Source organism: Ascidia mentula, chromosome 4 (assembly GCF_947561715.1).
Source record: "Ascidia mentula chromosome 4, kaAscMent1.1, whole genome shotgun sequence".
NCBI lineage: Eukaryota > Metazoa > Chordata > Ascidiacea > Phlebobranchia > Ascidiidae > Ascidia > Ascidia mentula.
In genome coordinates this window covers 12,922,324-12,936,223 of record NC_138569.1, presented here as the reverse complement: position 1 = coordinate 12,936,223, position 13,900 = coordinate 12,922,324, and the positions used below count along the sequence as shown (strand labels likewise).

The 13,900-nt window shown below is 35.9% G+C and overlaps 2 protein-coding genes across 4 annotated transcripts; one reads left to right on the top strand and one right to left on the bottom strand.

The window, feature by feature from the left end:
• The first annotated feature begins 132 nt into the window (after positions 1 to 132).
• LOC145899777 (glycogen phosphorylase, brain form-like) lies at positions 133 to 8,950 on the top strand. 3 transcript variants are annotated; one of them, XM_082988680.1, is made up of 21 exons: positions 133 to 400; positions 4,036 to 4,163; positions 4,221 to 4,337; positions 4,402 to 4,554; positions 4,615 to 4,762; positions 4,986 to 5,122; positions 5,189 to 5,332; positions 5,456 to 5,567; positions 5,633 to 5,715; positions 5,780 to 5,923; positions 5,994 to 6,233; positions 6,312 to 6,475; positions 6,539 to 6,668; positions 6,886 to 6,987; positions 7,054 to 7,134; positions 7,195 to 7,320; positions 7,378 to 7,499; positions 7,556 to 7,655; positions 7,884 to 8,005; positions 8,170 to 8,377; positions 8,581 to 8,950. In XM_082988680.1, exons 1-21 carry the CDS (start codon positions 346 to 348, stop codon positions 8,767 to 8,769), a joined length of 2,805 nt encoding a protein of 934 aa, XP_082844806.1. In that variant the 5' UTR covers positions 133 to 345; the 3' UTR covers positions 8,770 to 8,950. The 3 variants fall into 3 exon arrangements, with proteins under 3 accessions (XP_082844806.1, XP_082844808.1, XP_082844807.1); XM_082988681.1 differs by lacking the exon at positions 133 to 400 and adding an exon at positions 3,876 to 3,929; XM_082988682.1 differs by lacking the exons at positions 8,170 to 8,377; positions 8,581 to 8,950 and adding an exon at positions 8,072 to 8,099.
• A 798-nt stretch (positions 8,951 to 9,748) lies between these two features.
• LOC145898443 (poly(A)-specific ribonuclease PARN-like) lies at positions 9,749 to 13,526 on the bottom strand. The gene is made up of 10 exons (XM_082986894.1): positions 13,270 to 13,526; positions 12,543 to 12,648; positions 12,308 to 12,483; positions 12,071 to 12,242; positions 11,747 to 11,938; positions 11,111 to 11,300; positions 10,896 to 11,049; positions 10,737 to 10,846; positions 10,478 to 10,684; positions 9,749 to 10,428 (listed from the first exon to the last, which is right to left on the bottom strand). The coding sequence occupies exons 1-10, from the start codon at positions 13,466 to 13,468 to the stop codon at positions 9,958 to 9,960; spliced, it is 1,977 nt and encodes a 658-aa protein (XP_082843020.1). The 5' UTR covers positions 13,469 to 13,526; the 3' UTR covers positions 9,749 to 9,957.
• Between the last annotated feature and the right edge of the window lie 374 nt (positions 13,527 to 13,900).

Sequence of the window (13,900 nt, the reverse complement as noted above, 5' to 3'; positions counted from 1 at the left end):
TAGGTATATCGCGTTATCCTGCAATATAAGTCGAATCATAAAAGCAGTAGGGCAGTAAGAAAGTTGTGTTGCACAATTTTAAACCTTTTGACGACCAAATATTTCAAGGTATTTTCTTCGTTGTTAAAATTGTGGGCAATATTTTTACAATTGAATTTAAAAAAAAAATTGTTCTGAACATTCCCACTTTCCCTAAAAAAACTTTAAATGTGTAGTTTACCTTTAAATTACACGCGTCAAATGTGCATTGCTTCAGGGCTTTCTGGGTTGTGTTGCTTTCTAGTCCTTTAGCAAGTTGGCTTATTTTGACTGTCATGGTTATTTAATTAACTTTTCCTAATCACTATGTATAAAACAAAATCTGATAAAATTGAGCAGACTTCAAAGTCGCACAAGAAGGGTAAGTATATGCTATTGATTCGTTGTTCACGTGTATACACGTAACATATTTTTTGATATCGTTTTACGTGCCGACTAAAAGGCATTACACCATCTATATTTTATTGCAAGTTGTTGCTGAACCATTTTCGGAAAGATCTGAAAACTATTTTGTCAAAGAATTGACAGTAAGCTTGAGTGACAAAATATAGTCAGTCTAGCTCCACCCAGCGATATTGGTAAAAAAAATTTTGTACTTGCAGTAATTGCAAAAAAATTGGTGGTTAGAAACACGGTGGGTTGCCCAATTTCAGATTGTTTTATTCTTTTTTGATTTGTCAACGGCATGGGTGGCCAACCCTATGCGTGCGCCTTGTTGGATCATAACTAAGGGCGCATTTTCTGCTATATGAATATACATTTTAAATTTGCTGCCACTATTCCTGTAGTGAAAGTATTTATGCACATTTAGTGGGCTATATCTGTTTGACGTAAAATTGCCAGGCAATATTGTTGCTGTTAACGCAAAGTTTTCAGAATGCCCGTCTAGCGAGCAATAAATGATTTATCCATGTTTAGTATTTGTATGTCAGCAAAAACGCGACTACGAGAGCTCAAAACGTTAGTTTAGTCGCAATGGTAGCTGTCATGTGCAGCTTAGACAGCTACAGCAGCTTGAAGGAATAGTACCTCCTGTCTGGCGATGGCTGTCTTAAGCCACCAGCGTACGAGTCTCCAGTAGGAATTGACTGGCTGTCGGTAAAGCGGCTGACTGTTCTGAGCGAGTTTTCCATACCTTGCTTAGCTTTCCAAAACAACATGGACAACAGTTATAACTCTTGGCAACAATCTTGTGAATGGCAATATTCAGTAAGTATTAGCATCCAATAGCAAATAGAATAGAATAGAATAGAAAGAGTTGGAGAAAGAGTATACAGTCGTTCTTGAGTGAGGCCTAAGAACGTGATTGGTTGGAAACTGGTCACGCATGATCGACCACGGAAAGAGTTACATAATGTCTTGCTGGCGTTTGAGTAGCGATATATATATATCAAGAAATAAAACAAAAAAAAACTTGAAATATGTAATGTATGCAAAAGGTTACTTTGCACAGGAAGTAGTTAGTCCGCTGTTACTAGGTACACGTTAGTGCGAACTGGTTTGAAAATCCCATTGTATTGACCGTTTATGCAGAATGCAGAGCACAGCTCATGGTCGTACAACGATATCCACGTGAATGGCGCTGACAACCTTTAGCCCGCTGCAGAGGCGATAATGTTGATTGTGTTAATTAAAGTAGTTTTGGTTTATAGTTTTTTTTACACTAGGGAGTGTAAAGACGAAAGCATGTGCGTTGTAAAGTTGTCATCCACTTATCCACGCATTTTTTTTCTTTTTTTTTGAGTAATTGGGAGCGCAATATTTGATAAAAAATGTCAAAAATGCCGAAAAAGAACCACTACTTTAAATAGTAGCTCTTTAGATTGAGCAACTTCCACTTGACGTTACCAATTGTAAGAGACTCTTTTTAACACGAAACGGGGTTTGCACAGATGGTACCATGATTCTTAGCGCCCAACCAGAAATAATTTTGCGCCGCCAATTATTTTGTACGAGGATTTGTTAAATGTTTGTCGTTATTCAAGAAAAAAAAGTGACCTATATTAACGTTCCCACACTTGCAAAGGCATCGTGTAGTCCCTTGCTTTTAGTTACGTAGTTTAATTTTTGTAGTTTTAATTTTGTATGAAATAAAACAAATTGTCGCTTATTAACTATCGCATCCAATTTTTCTAAATTACCCAGCAAGTGAACACAAAATGCTACTTTACTGCATGCAAGTTGATCGTTTCTGACTTAAAAAGTAAATTAAAAACCAGATCACCGAAAGGATGGCCGATGGGGGGCCCACTTTATAGGCTATGGTTAAAGCGTCGTAAAGATCTTTTGCGGCTTCTTGGAAATCCTTAGGGTTACCATTTTGTGCTTATTTCTAAGATTGGTGCTTATTTTCGAAAAGTATATGTGTCTTACATAGATAAATGTGTCTTTCTTAATTTCGAAAGGTATAGTGGCTACCTATAATTGCTTACCTGCAAAGCAGCGTGTTTATTTTGCGGTTTGGGCCGGCGTCTTGCACAAATTTTCATATTAGGCTACACAGACTTGCACGTGGTTCAAAATCAAATATGCTGAAAAATCTGCCCTCGAGTTATGACACGAGGCGTACATAAACCATAAACAAACAAAATATTTACAAATGTGAAGCGGGAATTGCAAATATCGAATGAAAATTATATAATGTTTATCATCGCGGAAACTGTTTGCAAATACATTTGAGTATTTTCGGAAATTTTATGCTTGTTATGGTTTCATATTCCTGGTCCTCATGTCAGCATCACCCGCGAATACTAATCGCTATCCTGCATTATATAAACGCCCGGATTTTCCCTGAAATATTCGCGGTTTAGTGTTCAAATCTGAGCCAAAAATGCTCAGGATTTTTGAATAGCACACTTCGTCATCTTAAATTTAACTTTATTTTCCTTGGAATGTGTCTTTAATTTGTGCTATGTAAAAGTGCTTGTTCTTAATAAATTGGTGACATTCGTCAAGAGATTGCGCCTTATCAGGTGTGGACATGGTAACCCTTGTCTTGGATCAAGGGCGGAAATCCCGGGGGGTACATAATGTGATTTGTCTCCCCCCAAAAAATTCATAATTTGTAATGTTTGGTGTTTCAACTCAAATATAAAGTCACTTTCTTAGGATCAATCAATTATTTCAAAAAAACGAGGTCATATCATCACTTGCATCACTTGCCTCTCTGTAAAGGGTTCATGTACCGCCGGTGCAGTACCGGTATGCGCTTTAAGTTGTCATTGTTGTCGCATTATGACCTCACAGTTGTATATTATTGTGATACAAACAGCCGAATAATGTCGTTGTACGGTGCACCACTTCGATGTTTGGTCATTTTGTGATAACAAAAAGTTCGGTACAGAAAATAAATGTTTACAAGCTGCTAAAAAAAAAAGGAAAGTTATTTTCCTAATATCGTTATTCCCCCTTCCCCTCCCCCCGAATAATTTCCCCGGATCTCCGCCACTGTCTTGGAGAATGAACCAATGGTACATAATTTTGTCTACTGCAACCACTACATGTAGGCTACATAATTAACCTAACAAAACTGGAGATATTTTCGATACTTTGATATTTACGTGGTTGGCGAAAACAATTACTGATATTTGCTCTTATTTCCTGTTGGCTGATATCACTTAACGATGATTTGATCTGACAATTATCATTTTTTTCTGATTGGTTTATGGATGGTGGAACGCGGGACATGAGTCATGGTGCATGGCGCCAAACATTTAGTCAAGCATAAAACTGTTTTGATTTTTTTGCTCTGGCGGTGTCGCTCCTAAAGCCCTTTTACTTGCGTGACGCTTGCGCTAAGTTTTGTGCAGACTGCAGACACGACCGCTGCCGGTGCGAAGGACGTTACACAGGGCACGTTCGCATTTTTGACCTGGATTTTCTAAGCTGTGGTAACGCTTTAGACTAGGTTGTTGCCAACCATAGCTGAAAATTAAATGGGAATTTGTATAAATTTCCTGAAATATTTAATTTTAGAATAATGTTTGTTTTGTCTAGGTGATGCTAAGCTGCACGTAAGTAAGGCCGGGGACAAAAATACAAGAAAAGATTCAAATTTGTTGGATGACCGTTGTTCTCAAAATATTAAGAAGATCCAAAGCAACAAAACAGATAACCAGAATAAAGTAAGTTGTATTTTTAAAGATATTTAGCATTCAAAATTATTATATAACTGTTTCCAGAATTCTAAACTTTTGAAGAGTACTATGACAACTAAACCAGTAACCGATCATGAAAAACGGAAACAAATATCTGTGCGAGGAATTGCTTCTTTAGAGGGTGTAGCAGATATAAAGAAGGTGCATTTAACATAAACTGTGCTGCCAAATGTAAATAACTGATATTTCAACATATATTTTGCAGTCATTCAATCGTCATTTGCACTTTACACTTGTAAAAGATAGAAATGTTGCAACACCAAGAGATTATTACTTTGCATTGGCAAACACTGTTCGGGACCAAATGGTGGGAAGGTGGATTAGAACTCAGCAATATTATTATGAAAAAGATCCAAAGGTAAAAAGGCAATATCCGTCAGGTAAAACATGAAAAATATAATTACATTATGTTTATCAGAGAGTATATTACCTTTCTTTGGAATTCTACATGGGAAGAGCACTTCAAAACACAATGTTAAATCTTGGCATTCAAAGCTCTTGTGATGAAGCAATGTATCAACTTGGTTTAGACATTGAAGAACTTGAGGAAATGGAAGAGGATGCTGGTGTGTATTGTGTTCTGTTACATAACAAATATCTAATGATTCTATTTACAAAAAAGTACTAAAAATGTGTGTGCAAATTGGATTTTGGGAAGAAAATACAATTTAGGTTTTTTAAGTGGCTACACAGACAAAATTCTGTAGCCCTTGATGCTATTTTTGAAAACCATGGATTCTTATATGTAGTTCCTTTTCAAAAAGGTATAGTGATTGTTGTGCTACTTAGGCTTGGGAAATGGTGGTCTTGGGCGTCTGGCAGCTTGTTTCTTGGATTCTATGGCAACACTTGGACTTGCTGCTTATGGATATGGGATTCGGTATGAATATGGAATATTTAATCAAAAGATTAGAGAGGGTTGGCAGGTACAATTCCATCAATGAATGCATATTGTTTCCATGGTTTACTATTTAAAATACTGCTCTGTGCAGGTGGAGGAAGCTGATGACTGGTTGAGATATGGAAATGCTTGGGATAAAGCAAGACCAGAGTATATGATACCTGTCCATTTTTATGGTCATGTGCATCACGATGATGGTGACTGGAGCAAACCAAGCAAATGGAGTGGCACCAATGTATGCCTAATAACTTCTTTTGCATTCAATTAACTGCATGCCAGCTGGAAAAAAACACTTTTATTGACATATACAACCACCAATATTATGACATATCTTACTATAAATGCTAATAATAAACAGGTTGTCTTCGCAATGCCATATGATACCCCCACTCCTGGATACGGAAATAACACTGTCAACACCCTGAGATTATATACAGCAAAGTCACCCAATTCTTTTAATCTTGGAGTCTGTAAGTGTCTTTCTAACCTTGACTCTGCTCCTCAGTTCAAGTTTTCACCTTACTTTATGTTTTAGTTAACACTGGAGATTATATTCAAGCTGTTTGTGATAGAAATGTAGCAGAAAACATTTCAAGGGTTTTATATCCCAATGACAATGTGAGGTTTTATTCATTATAGGCAGAATATTCTTGTTTACTTAATTAACCATGTTCGACTTTAGTTTTTTGAAGGTAAAGAACTTAGACTGAAGCAGGAATACTTTGTTGTATGTGCAACAGTTCAGGATATTATTCGTAGATTTAAATCATCTATCTTTGGTTGCCGTGATCCCATCCGCACATCATTTGATGCATTTCCTGACAAGGTATGTGGAACTTTATGTGGACAATTATTTTTCTATGGGATGTTGTTTATTAATATGATTTTGTTGTCAGGTTGCAATTCAGCTTAATGACACTCATCCTGCCTTGGCTATCCCGGAATTATTGAGGTTGTTCATTGATGTTGAAAAAATGCCATGGGATCGTGCTTGGAAGATTGTCAACAAAACATGTGCCTACACAAACCATACAGTTTTACCTGAAGCTCTGGAACGATGGCCTGTTCATTTACTGGAAAGAATGTTGCCAAGACATCTTGAAATAATATATGTGATCAACCAGAAACACTTGGAGGTTGAAAGAGTTTTTAAATTGAATGCAACCATGAATTATTTAATATTACTTTTTGTACAAAGTTATTTCTTGTTATAGAATGTGAGCAAGCACTTTCCAGACGATCATGATCGACTTAGGCGAATGTCTCTTGTCGAGGAAGAAGGCGAGAAGCGAATAAATATGGCTCACTTGTGTATTGTAGGATCTCATGCTGTCAATGGGGTGGCTGCAATTCATTCTGAAATTATAAGAAACTCTGTGTATGTAACAATCGGTTTAGGTGTATATATTTAACTGTCTGAAACATTTTATGATGTTTTTAGATTTAAGGACTTTGTAGAACTAGCTGAAAAAATGCAAGAAACAAATAAGTTTCAAAACAAAACCAATGGAATTACTCCAAGAAGATGGCTCTTGCTTTGCAATCCTGGTCTTGCTGATTTGATTGCAGAAGTAAAATGATTATTGTTGATTGCTGTACTGCGAAAAAAAATACACACCTATTATATTCCTGAAAGTCAAAAGGAGTAAAGCTTGATCAGCGCCAGTGTATGATCTTTATAAATACACAGACCCGGGTCACTGACCTGCACAGACTGATTTCTGTAGTCATTTTTGACGTTTTCTCTAGTATTATATATACCTAATAATATTTTTCTTTTCAAAATAGAAAATAGGAGAAGAGTGGCCAAAAAAGCTTGATCAACTTAGAAAACTGGAAGACTTGGTTGATAACCAGGCATTCATCAGAAGCATCAATCAAGTAAAGCAGGTATGAATATATATTTTTTTATGCTACACTTAATTTGTTATTGTTTTAACTGTCATTTGGTCTAAGGAAAACAAAATGAAATTGGCAGCCTTTGTGGAAAAAGAGTGGGGAATTAAAATAAACCCATCTTCAATGTTTGATGTACAGGTCAGGTGACTTAATATAAAGCATTAGGCTGATAATCTATTTGCAAATGTGCTGTTGCAGGTAAAACGAATTCATGAGTATAAACGTCAGTTGATGAATGCATTGCATGTTGTGGTAATGTACAACCGAATCAAGTCTAATCCTAACAAGGATTTTGTTGCAAGGACTGTCATGATTGGTGGAAAGGTAATTAACTATTTAAAAATGCTAATATATTAACTGTAAACCATAAACTTTTTCAAGGCTGCTCCAGGATATCACACTGCAAAAATGATCATCAAATTGATAAATAATATTGCAAGTGTTGTCAATAATGACCCAATTGTTGGCGATAAACTTAAGGTGGTCTATCTTGAAAACTACAGGTATGTCATTTATGGATTTTGTTTAAAACATTAAACTTTATGTTTATGTTGTTAAGAGTTTCACTGGCAGAGAAAGTTATTCCTGCTGCAGATCTATCAGAACAAATATCCACTGCTGGAACTGAGGCATCTGGAACAGGAAACATGAAGTTTATGGTAGATTGTTTCGTCTATTTAACGGTAGTTTTGCCTCAATCTTCTCTGCCTACCTGGCCAGTGACAAAACTAACAGTACCCAAAGCATGTTCATTTTAAGAATAGGCGTTAGTTGGGTTTCTAAATGGAAGTAACATGGATTTGACCTGGCTTCACAAAAATGACACTAATTGGGCTGTATACCTCATTAATATGGATATTATTTTTAATAATTTGTATGCATTTTAGTTAAATGGGGCATTAACAATTGGCACTTTGGATGGAGCTAATGTCGAGATGGCAGAAGAGATGAAGAATGAGAACATATTCATCTTTGGAATGAAGGTTAATGAGGTGGAAGCATTGGATAGGTAAAAAACAACTTGTCTTCTCCTAAATAAGATCTTATCTGGCAATGATTTATTTTTCTGCCCAAGATTTGTCATCTGAATCATTGAATAGTCAATTAAGACGAAAAAGTTCACAAAAATCTCTGGGCTGTTTTTTTGGTAATCTCTGGGCTGTTTTTAAACAGAAAAGGCTACAATGCAAGAGAGTTCTATGAAAGTGTACCTGAATTGAAGACTTCTCTGGATCAGATTGCTTCAGGATACTTTAATCCTAATGAACCAGATCAGTTCAAGCAATTTGTGGAAAACTTGATTGATCATGATCGCTTCAAACTTCTTGCTGATTTTAAATCATACATTGACTGCCAAGATAAAGTTAACCAATCCTACAAGGTATATATGACATAAAACTTGCGTTCAACTGGGTTTGCATATTTGATCTTCATATGGCACTGGGTTCTGCATGTGATACTGCCACTGCCACATCATTTTTATGGGTTGTTTTATGTGTTGTGTGATACTTTTGGTAATAGTGAAATCAATAAGTTAAGGTTCATGCACCAAATATTGCACAGTTTAAACATCATTGCCTTTAGGACTCCTACAAATGGACCCAAATGTGCATCATGAACATTGCTGCATCAGGCAAGTTTTCTAGCGATCGCACCATTGCACAATATGCCAAGGAAATATGGGGTGTTGAACCACAGCCTGATTTGAAAATTCCTGCTCCCCATGAGCCACTGGTACGAGCAGAAAACACCGAAGGGTACAATGATTTTTGAACATTATTGTTCATATTGTACTTTGTGGAGCAGCCTATGTAAGATCTATAAAAATATTATACCCACTGTTACCAGTTATTTATTTAAACAGTCCTTGCTATATTCCTGTATTCTTTGTTTGTTAGCATGTTGCTTTTGCTCGAAATGTGTTCATCAAAATTCATTTAAATAAAAGTTCAATTCCGAGTTTTCTCTTTATCTAGGAAAGTGCCGATTCCAATATTAGGAATAGGCAGAATAGTAGATGACCTTGTGTTGACGTACTTTTTAGTGTAACGATGACGTCTACTTTGTCTGAAGTAATTTGGGGTAATTTTAACTCCATTCTTACATACATCATATGGAAGTTTATCAGTTTTTAGGCCACGCATGACCAAAACAGTCCATGGAAACTACGTGTACATACGTGGCGACAACTACGCCGGCCAAACAAAAAATTCGTTTTCCACAAGGTGGCTTGGGCATTGCGGGGTAAATTGCATGCAAGCACTTGGACGATAAAGCTGCTGTGCTAAGCCGAGCATAAATGCTTTAATGCAACTTTCGTCAACCAACCTTGTTAAAACTCTTGACGAATGTGAAGCAAAATGACAAGCCATAACGAACGCAACAATCAAAAACGCATGGTGTTGCCCAGAGTACGATAACTACAACCTTTTGTTTTTATTTCCGAACCGGTTTAATCAATCCAGCCGCTGGCGCAGTGTCTGTTAATGTCGATTTTACACCTTCAGACGCAACAGCGTTTTTTGTTACTGCAGCTTTGCTTCTGTTTAATGTAGGCAGGTCTGGTTCTATTTATATTTGTTGTTTTTAGAATACTGATGATGCCGTATGGGCGAAATATATGTATTCTGTTAACCAGTATATTGGCTGATTGTCTAGGTCAGTCCTAGTAACCATTTTTTTCGTAAGTCCGGCAATTATAGCGTTTACCTGCCTGCGCCTTGAATATCATGAACCCTACTTTGCGCCTTGAATATCATGAACCCTACTTTCAGTTCTTTTTTTGAAATATTGCATATAAATGTAAATGCAATGGTAACATTTAACAAGGCAGACCGAGGATAGTAACGGGTATTTTGTTGAAAGTTCATCTACATTGTCAACAGTATTACAATGTGCCTCAGCTTATATTCTTTCTTTCGCAATATAACAGCGCACGCCTTTGAAAGTTTCATGAGATTCTTAGTCCCACTGATTTGGTACGTCAAACAGTCCAGCACCGACTTTTTCACCGTCTTTTGAGTTTGTTTGTAATTGAAGCCTTTCAGAAACTGAATTTTGAACATTTTCCACACAATCTTCTTGTGATTTTTGTCGTTTAACTTGTGGTTCATTAATGCATTCGTCGCATTCACTTGGTTGGTTCTTGGTAGCATTACCGTTCGAAAAACTACCCTGTCTTTTTCTGACAATTGGGGAGTGTGAATCACTACAGACAGAAGACACATTGGTTTCTTCAAGACTGCTCGAAGTAAGAGGTCCTTTGGGCTTTGCTTTAGGTGTATTTGTTTCCCTGCCAGAGACAGAGTAGCTTCCTAGATTTTGTTGGTAAAACCAATGCGGGGTTTGTGCTTGATAATCGTCATATGATTTAATGTGATACAAGCGTGGCTCCACTGTTCCAGACTTCAATAAGGTCCTAACATTTTTTGCCTGGACAACAAAGCTATTAGAGGATAACTTTAAAAACATTTTTTTTTACCTGAGATTTGTTGTACAATCCAACTAAGCAATGGGTCTCATCAATCCAAGAAATATTAATTTGTCCAAGTGGTGAAAATAATTGACGGATATCGTTTGAGCGCCATGAAGCAGGAAACTCAACATAAAACACATGGTCCCGACTGGGTGTTAAATCAGCACCAGCCATATTTAGATAAGGGATGTCATAGCTTCGCATTAAAAATATCTGAAAGGAAACCATGTCTGTGGTAGAAAAGAAAACAATATTTTTTACGTACCTTATTGACATATGGGGATATCAAAGTGCACAATGATGAAAATGATGTCACTGGACTAGATGTTGGTTTAAATGAAGACAAAAAGTTAACCATTGATAAAAATGAAGAACCTGAAAATGGAAATAATAGTTACAGCTTTATAACTAGGCATAATTGCACCTGTAATAAATGCATCATAGGCAGCTTCATGAAGATTTGTGTGTTCTTCAGTGCCGGTGTTGTATTTGCCAGGTGTTTCAATTTCAACAGGATTGAATGGTGGTTGTTGTAAACTTATATGCATGTCCCCCAAAGTTGTGGAGTGAAGCTGATCCTACACAGAAATCACATTTTAAATATGTAAAATGGATATGTTCATATATAGACAAGAATACTTTGAATGGTAGCATACTCCCCATCAGTTTTGTGTCCAAAATTTTTGGAAAAACACTTAAAACAAGGGATTTAAATTCATCAAGGTCATTCGGCAATGGATGGACAAACTGCTGAATAGTGTATAAAATATCCAACAACAGATTGTGGCCAACTATCAACTTTCCGCTTGCACTTAAAGAAGATATGATCCTAAAGATATAATTCAATAAGTTGACAATCATGTACAACATACTAAGCCAAATGTCTGCAAACTTTGCCATGTAATAATATTATTGTGTTTGCCAAAAATTACACTTTAAAAAGTAGACTGGACATATGTCACCATATACCTGGGACTATCCAGACATTTAAGTCAGTATTATGTTCCAGTTAATTGGTCAGTCATGCATCATGTCATAACATGGTTAATATTCCAACACTTATTGATATCATGTATTCAGTTGTGTCTTAGTTATTCGATTTTTTTGGCTTGTAGGTAAATGGGAATGTTACATGACAGTCAGAATAAAATTCACAAAACAAAAATTTGGTATTTTACACTGAATTTTGTTGGTTGCTTGCCTGAAATGTATATACTAGCCTATTAATGACACTAATTCTAACAAATGGTGCCATAACATATTGGTACAACCAACCTTGAAAATCCAATGGCATCTTCAAGTTCATTGTCTTCTTTGACCTTGGTTTGTTCTTGTCGGGCCTTTTTGATACTTGTGCTTGCACCTTTTACAATGACTATGTGTCGAAATTTTGTTTCTTCATTGGTGCGCGATTCAACAAGAATTTGATCAGGAAAGGCCATGGGTAATGATTCGAAAAGGAGTTTTCTGTGTGTTTAAATAATATAGATTATCAATGGCATAACTGTGATTATAGAAAAAAGGACATCTTTACTGTCACAATTCACAATATATTTTTGTTTAAAAAGTCCCAATAGCATTTTCTTATTTTTATCAGACCTTAAATAACTGTTACAAGAATCTAACACCAATTCCTCCTCTTGTTTTGCATTTTCCAAAAATGTTTGAACTTTTTGCTTGACATTTTCCATGAAATCTTTAGATCTTTGGTCAGCAGTGACCGTGGGACTATCCATAGTTTTAGGACTAGGGTCATTGGAGTTACTTTTTCCTACAAACAAAATTATCTTGTAACAACAAATGAAACCACAGTTACTCTTTTTTTACAAAGTATACGTTTCTGTGGAGATCGAAATGCATTTTCTCGAAAAGCTTGTTTTTCTTCCAACGTTAAACGAATTGATACTTCCTCATTTGGACGTAGATATGGAATTCCATTCTTAAACACCTTGTTAAAATCAAATCCTTGCTTAGTCAAGAAATCAAGGCTTGAACTTTGACATGAAAAAATCCTTGAAGAAAAGAAATTTAAAATTTTTAGTTTTAAAACATTGGAAACAATTCAACTTGCCTATCAGGAACCCCGGTGACTGTTGATTTAAGAGGAAAAATATAAAAGTTGAAAGCATCTGCTTTATACTTCTGAGTTTCCTTAATCCAACGAAAAGTACACATACCTAAACACATTTATTAGACTACAGAATGCATTTTAATGTAAAAATGTTAATAATTGGGGACCCGTAAAAAACTTTACGCAGACCTATGGTTGAGAAACATTATTCTAATATGAGCTGGAAAGTATAAATATAAACCTATTTGCAAGATAAAATGCTTTCTTTGTGTTTGTGTGCTTTTTCTGCAATTTAATTTGTTGGGTAATTTGGCAGTCACACATTATTATTAGGCCTATATGACTTGGTTAATAGTGAAAACAACACAAGCGGAGATCATTGTAACAAATTCGGGTAGGGAGACAATAGCGATATAAAGAAAACAATTGTCCTCATTGTTCAGGGGTATTTTATTAAAAGCATAACTTTTTTCAAACCTTTCTTTTCTTTTAGGGTTACTTTCTGCTATTACAAAATGACCAAACATTGAAATAACACAAATCTCCCGCTAAAATAAGCACACAAACAATGTCATTATTCGGCTGTCTGTAGCACATTATTTAGATGACTGTCAGGTCATACTACAACTGAAAGGTCCCTGCGTCCCCCCAACCCTGGGATTTCTGCCCATGGAAAACAACATGAATTATTTTACAATTACTTTCAATAAAGAATTAAATTTCCTACCGAATTGTATCAGCAGAAAGTTGTGAGTGTTGGTGCACAACTTCAAATATCTTTCAACAGGAGAATCATAGGCTGTTGTGTTATATGAACCGTTGGATAATCCAGTAAATTCGCCATCAATTGCAATAAAGCTTGCTTCATCAATTGCTTGCTTTACTAGCGGCAGCGTTTGTCGAAAATTTTCCCGAGTAATATCCATTTGTTAAAAACACTGCAACACTACGAATAAATATCAATAGATGATTATTCCATTGCTGGCCTCTAAAAAAATATGCACAGTCAAAGAGGTTTTTTTCTGGTGACCGTATCGGTGTCTACACTCTACACGACGTCTACTACCATAATCTGTGTTCATAAATTTGTTGTTATTTTAGCTAAATGCTTAAATTTTTGTAAAAAATTACAAATGCATTGGCTAACTGCCTATGGCACTTCTTGATCATTGCTTTTCGTGAAATTAGGGATTTAAAACGGAACTTCTAAACTGTGCTCGTGCGACTTTGTGCAGCTTTGTGCGGCTTTGTGCAGCTTTGTGGATTTAAAACGCATTTAAAAAAGACGCATTAAAAATATTCACAACATATGATCAATATGTTTCATGTATTTAGAATATGTCAAAATAACAAAAAAA

Bases quoted from the DNA above. Each gene is read 5' to 3' on its own strand.
- LOC145898443 (XM_082986894.1), bottom strand. From the start codon at position 13,468: ATGGATATTACTCGGGAAAATTTTCGACAAACGCTGCCGCTAGTAAAG. The intron at 12,484-12,542 runs GCAAGTTGAATT...CTTTTCTTCAAG, and splicing joins GTCACCGGGGTTCCTGATAG to GATTTTTTCATGTCAAAGTT. The intron at 11,939-12,070 runs GTCTGATAAAAA...TTAAACACACAG, and splicing joins TCTTGTAACAGTTATTTAAG to AAAACTCCTTTTCGAATCAT.
- LOC145899777 (XM_082988680.1), top strand. From the start codon at position 346: ATGTATAAAACAAAATCTGATAAAATTGAGCAGACTTCAAAGTCGCAC. The intron at 5,716-5,779 runs GTGAGGTTTTAT...GTTCGACTTTAG, and splicing joins TTTTATATCCCAATGACAAT to TTTTTTGAAGGTAAAGAACT. The intron at 5,924-5,993 runs GTATGTGGAACT...TTTTGTTGTCAG, and splicing joins TTGATGCATTTCCTGACAAG to GTTGCAATTCAGCTTAATGA.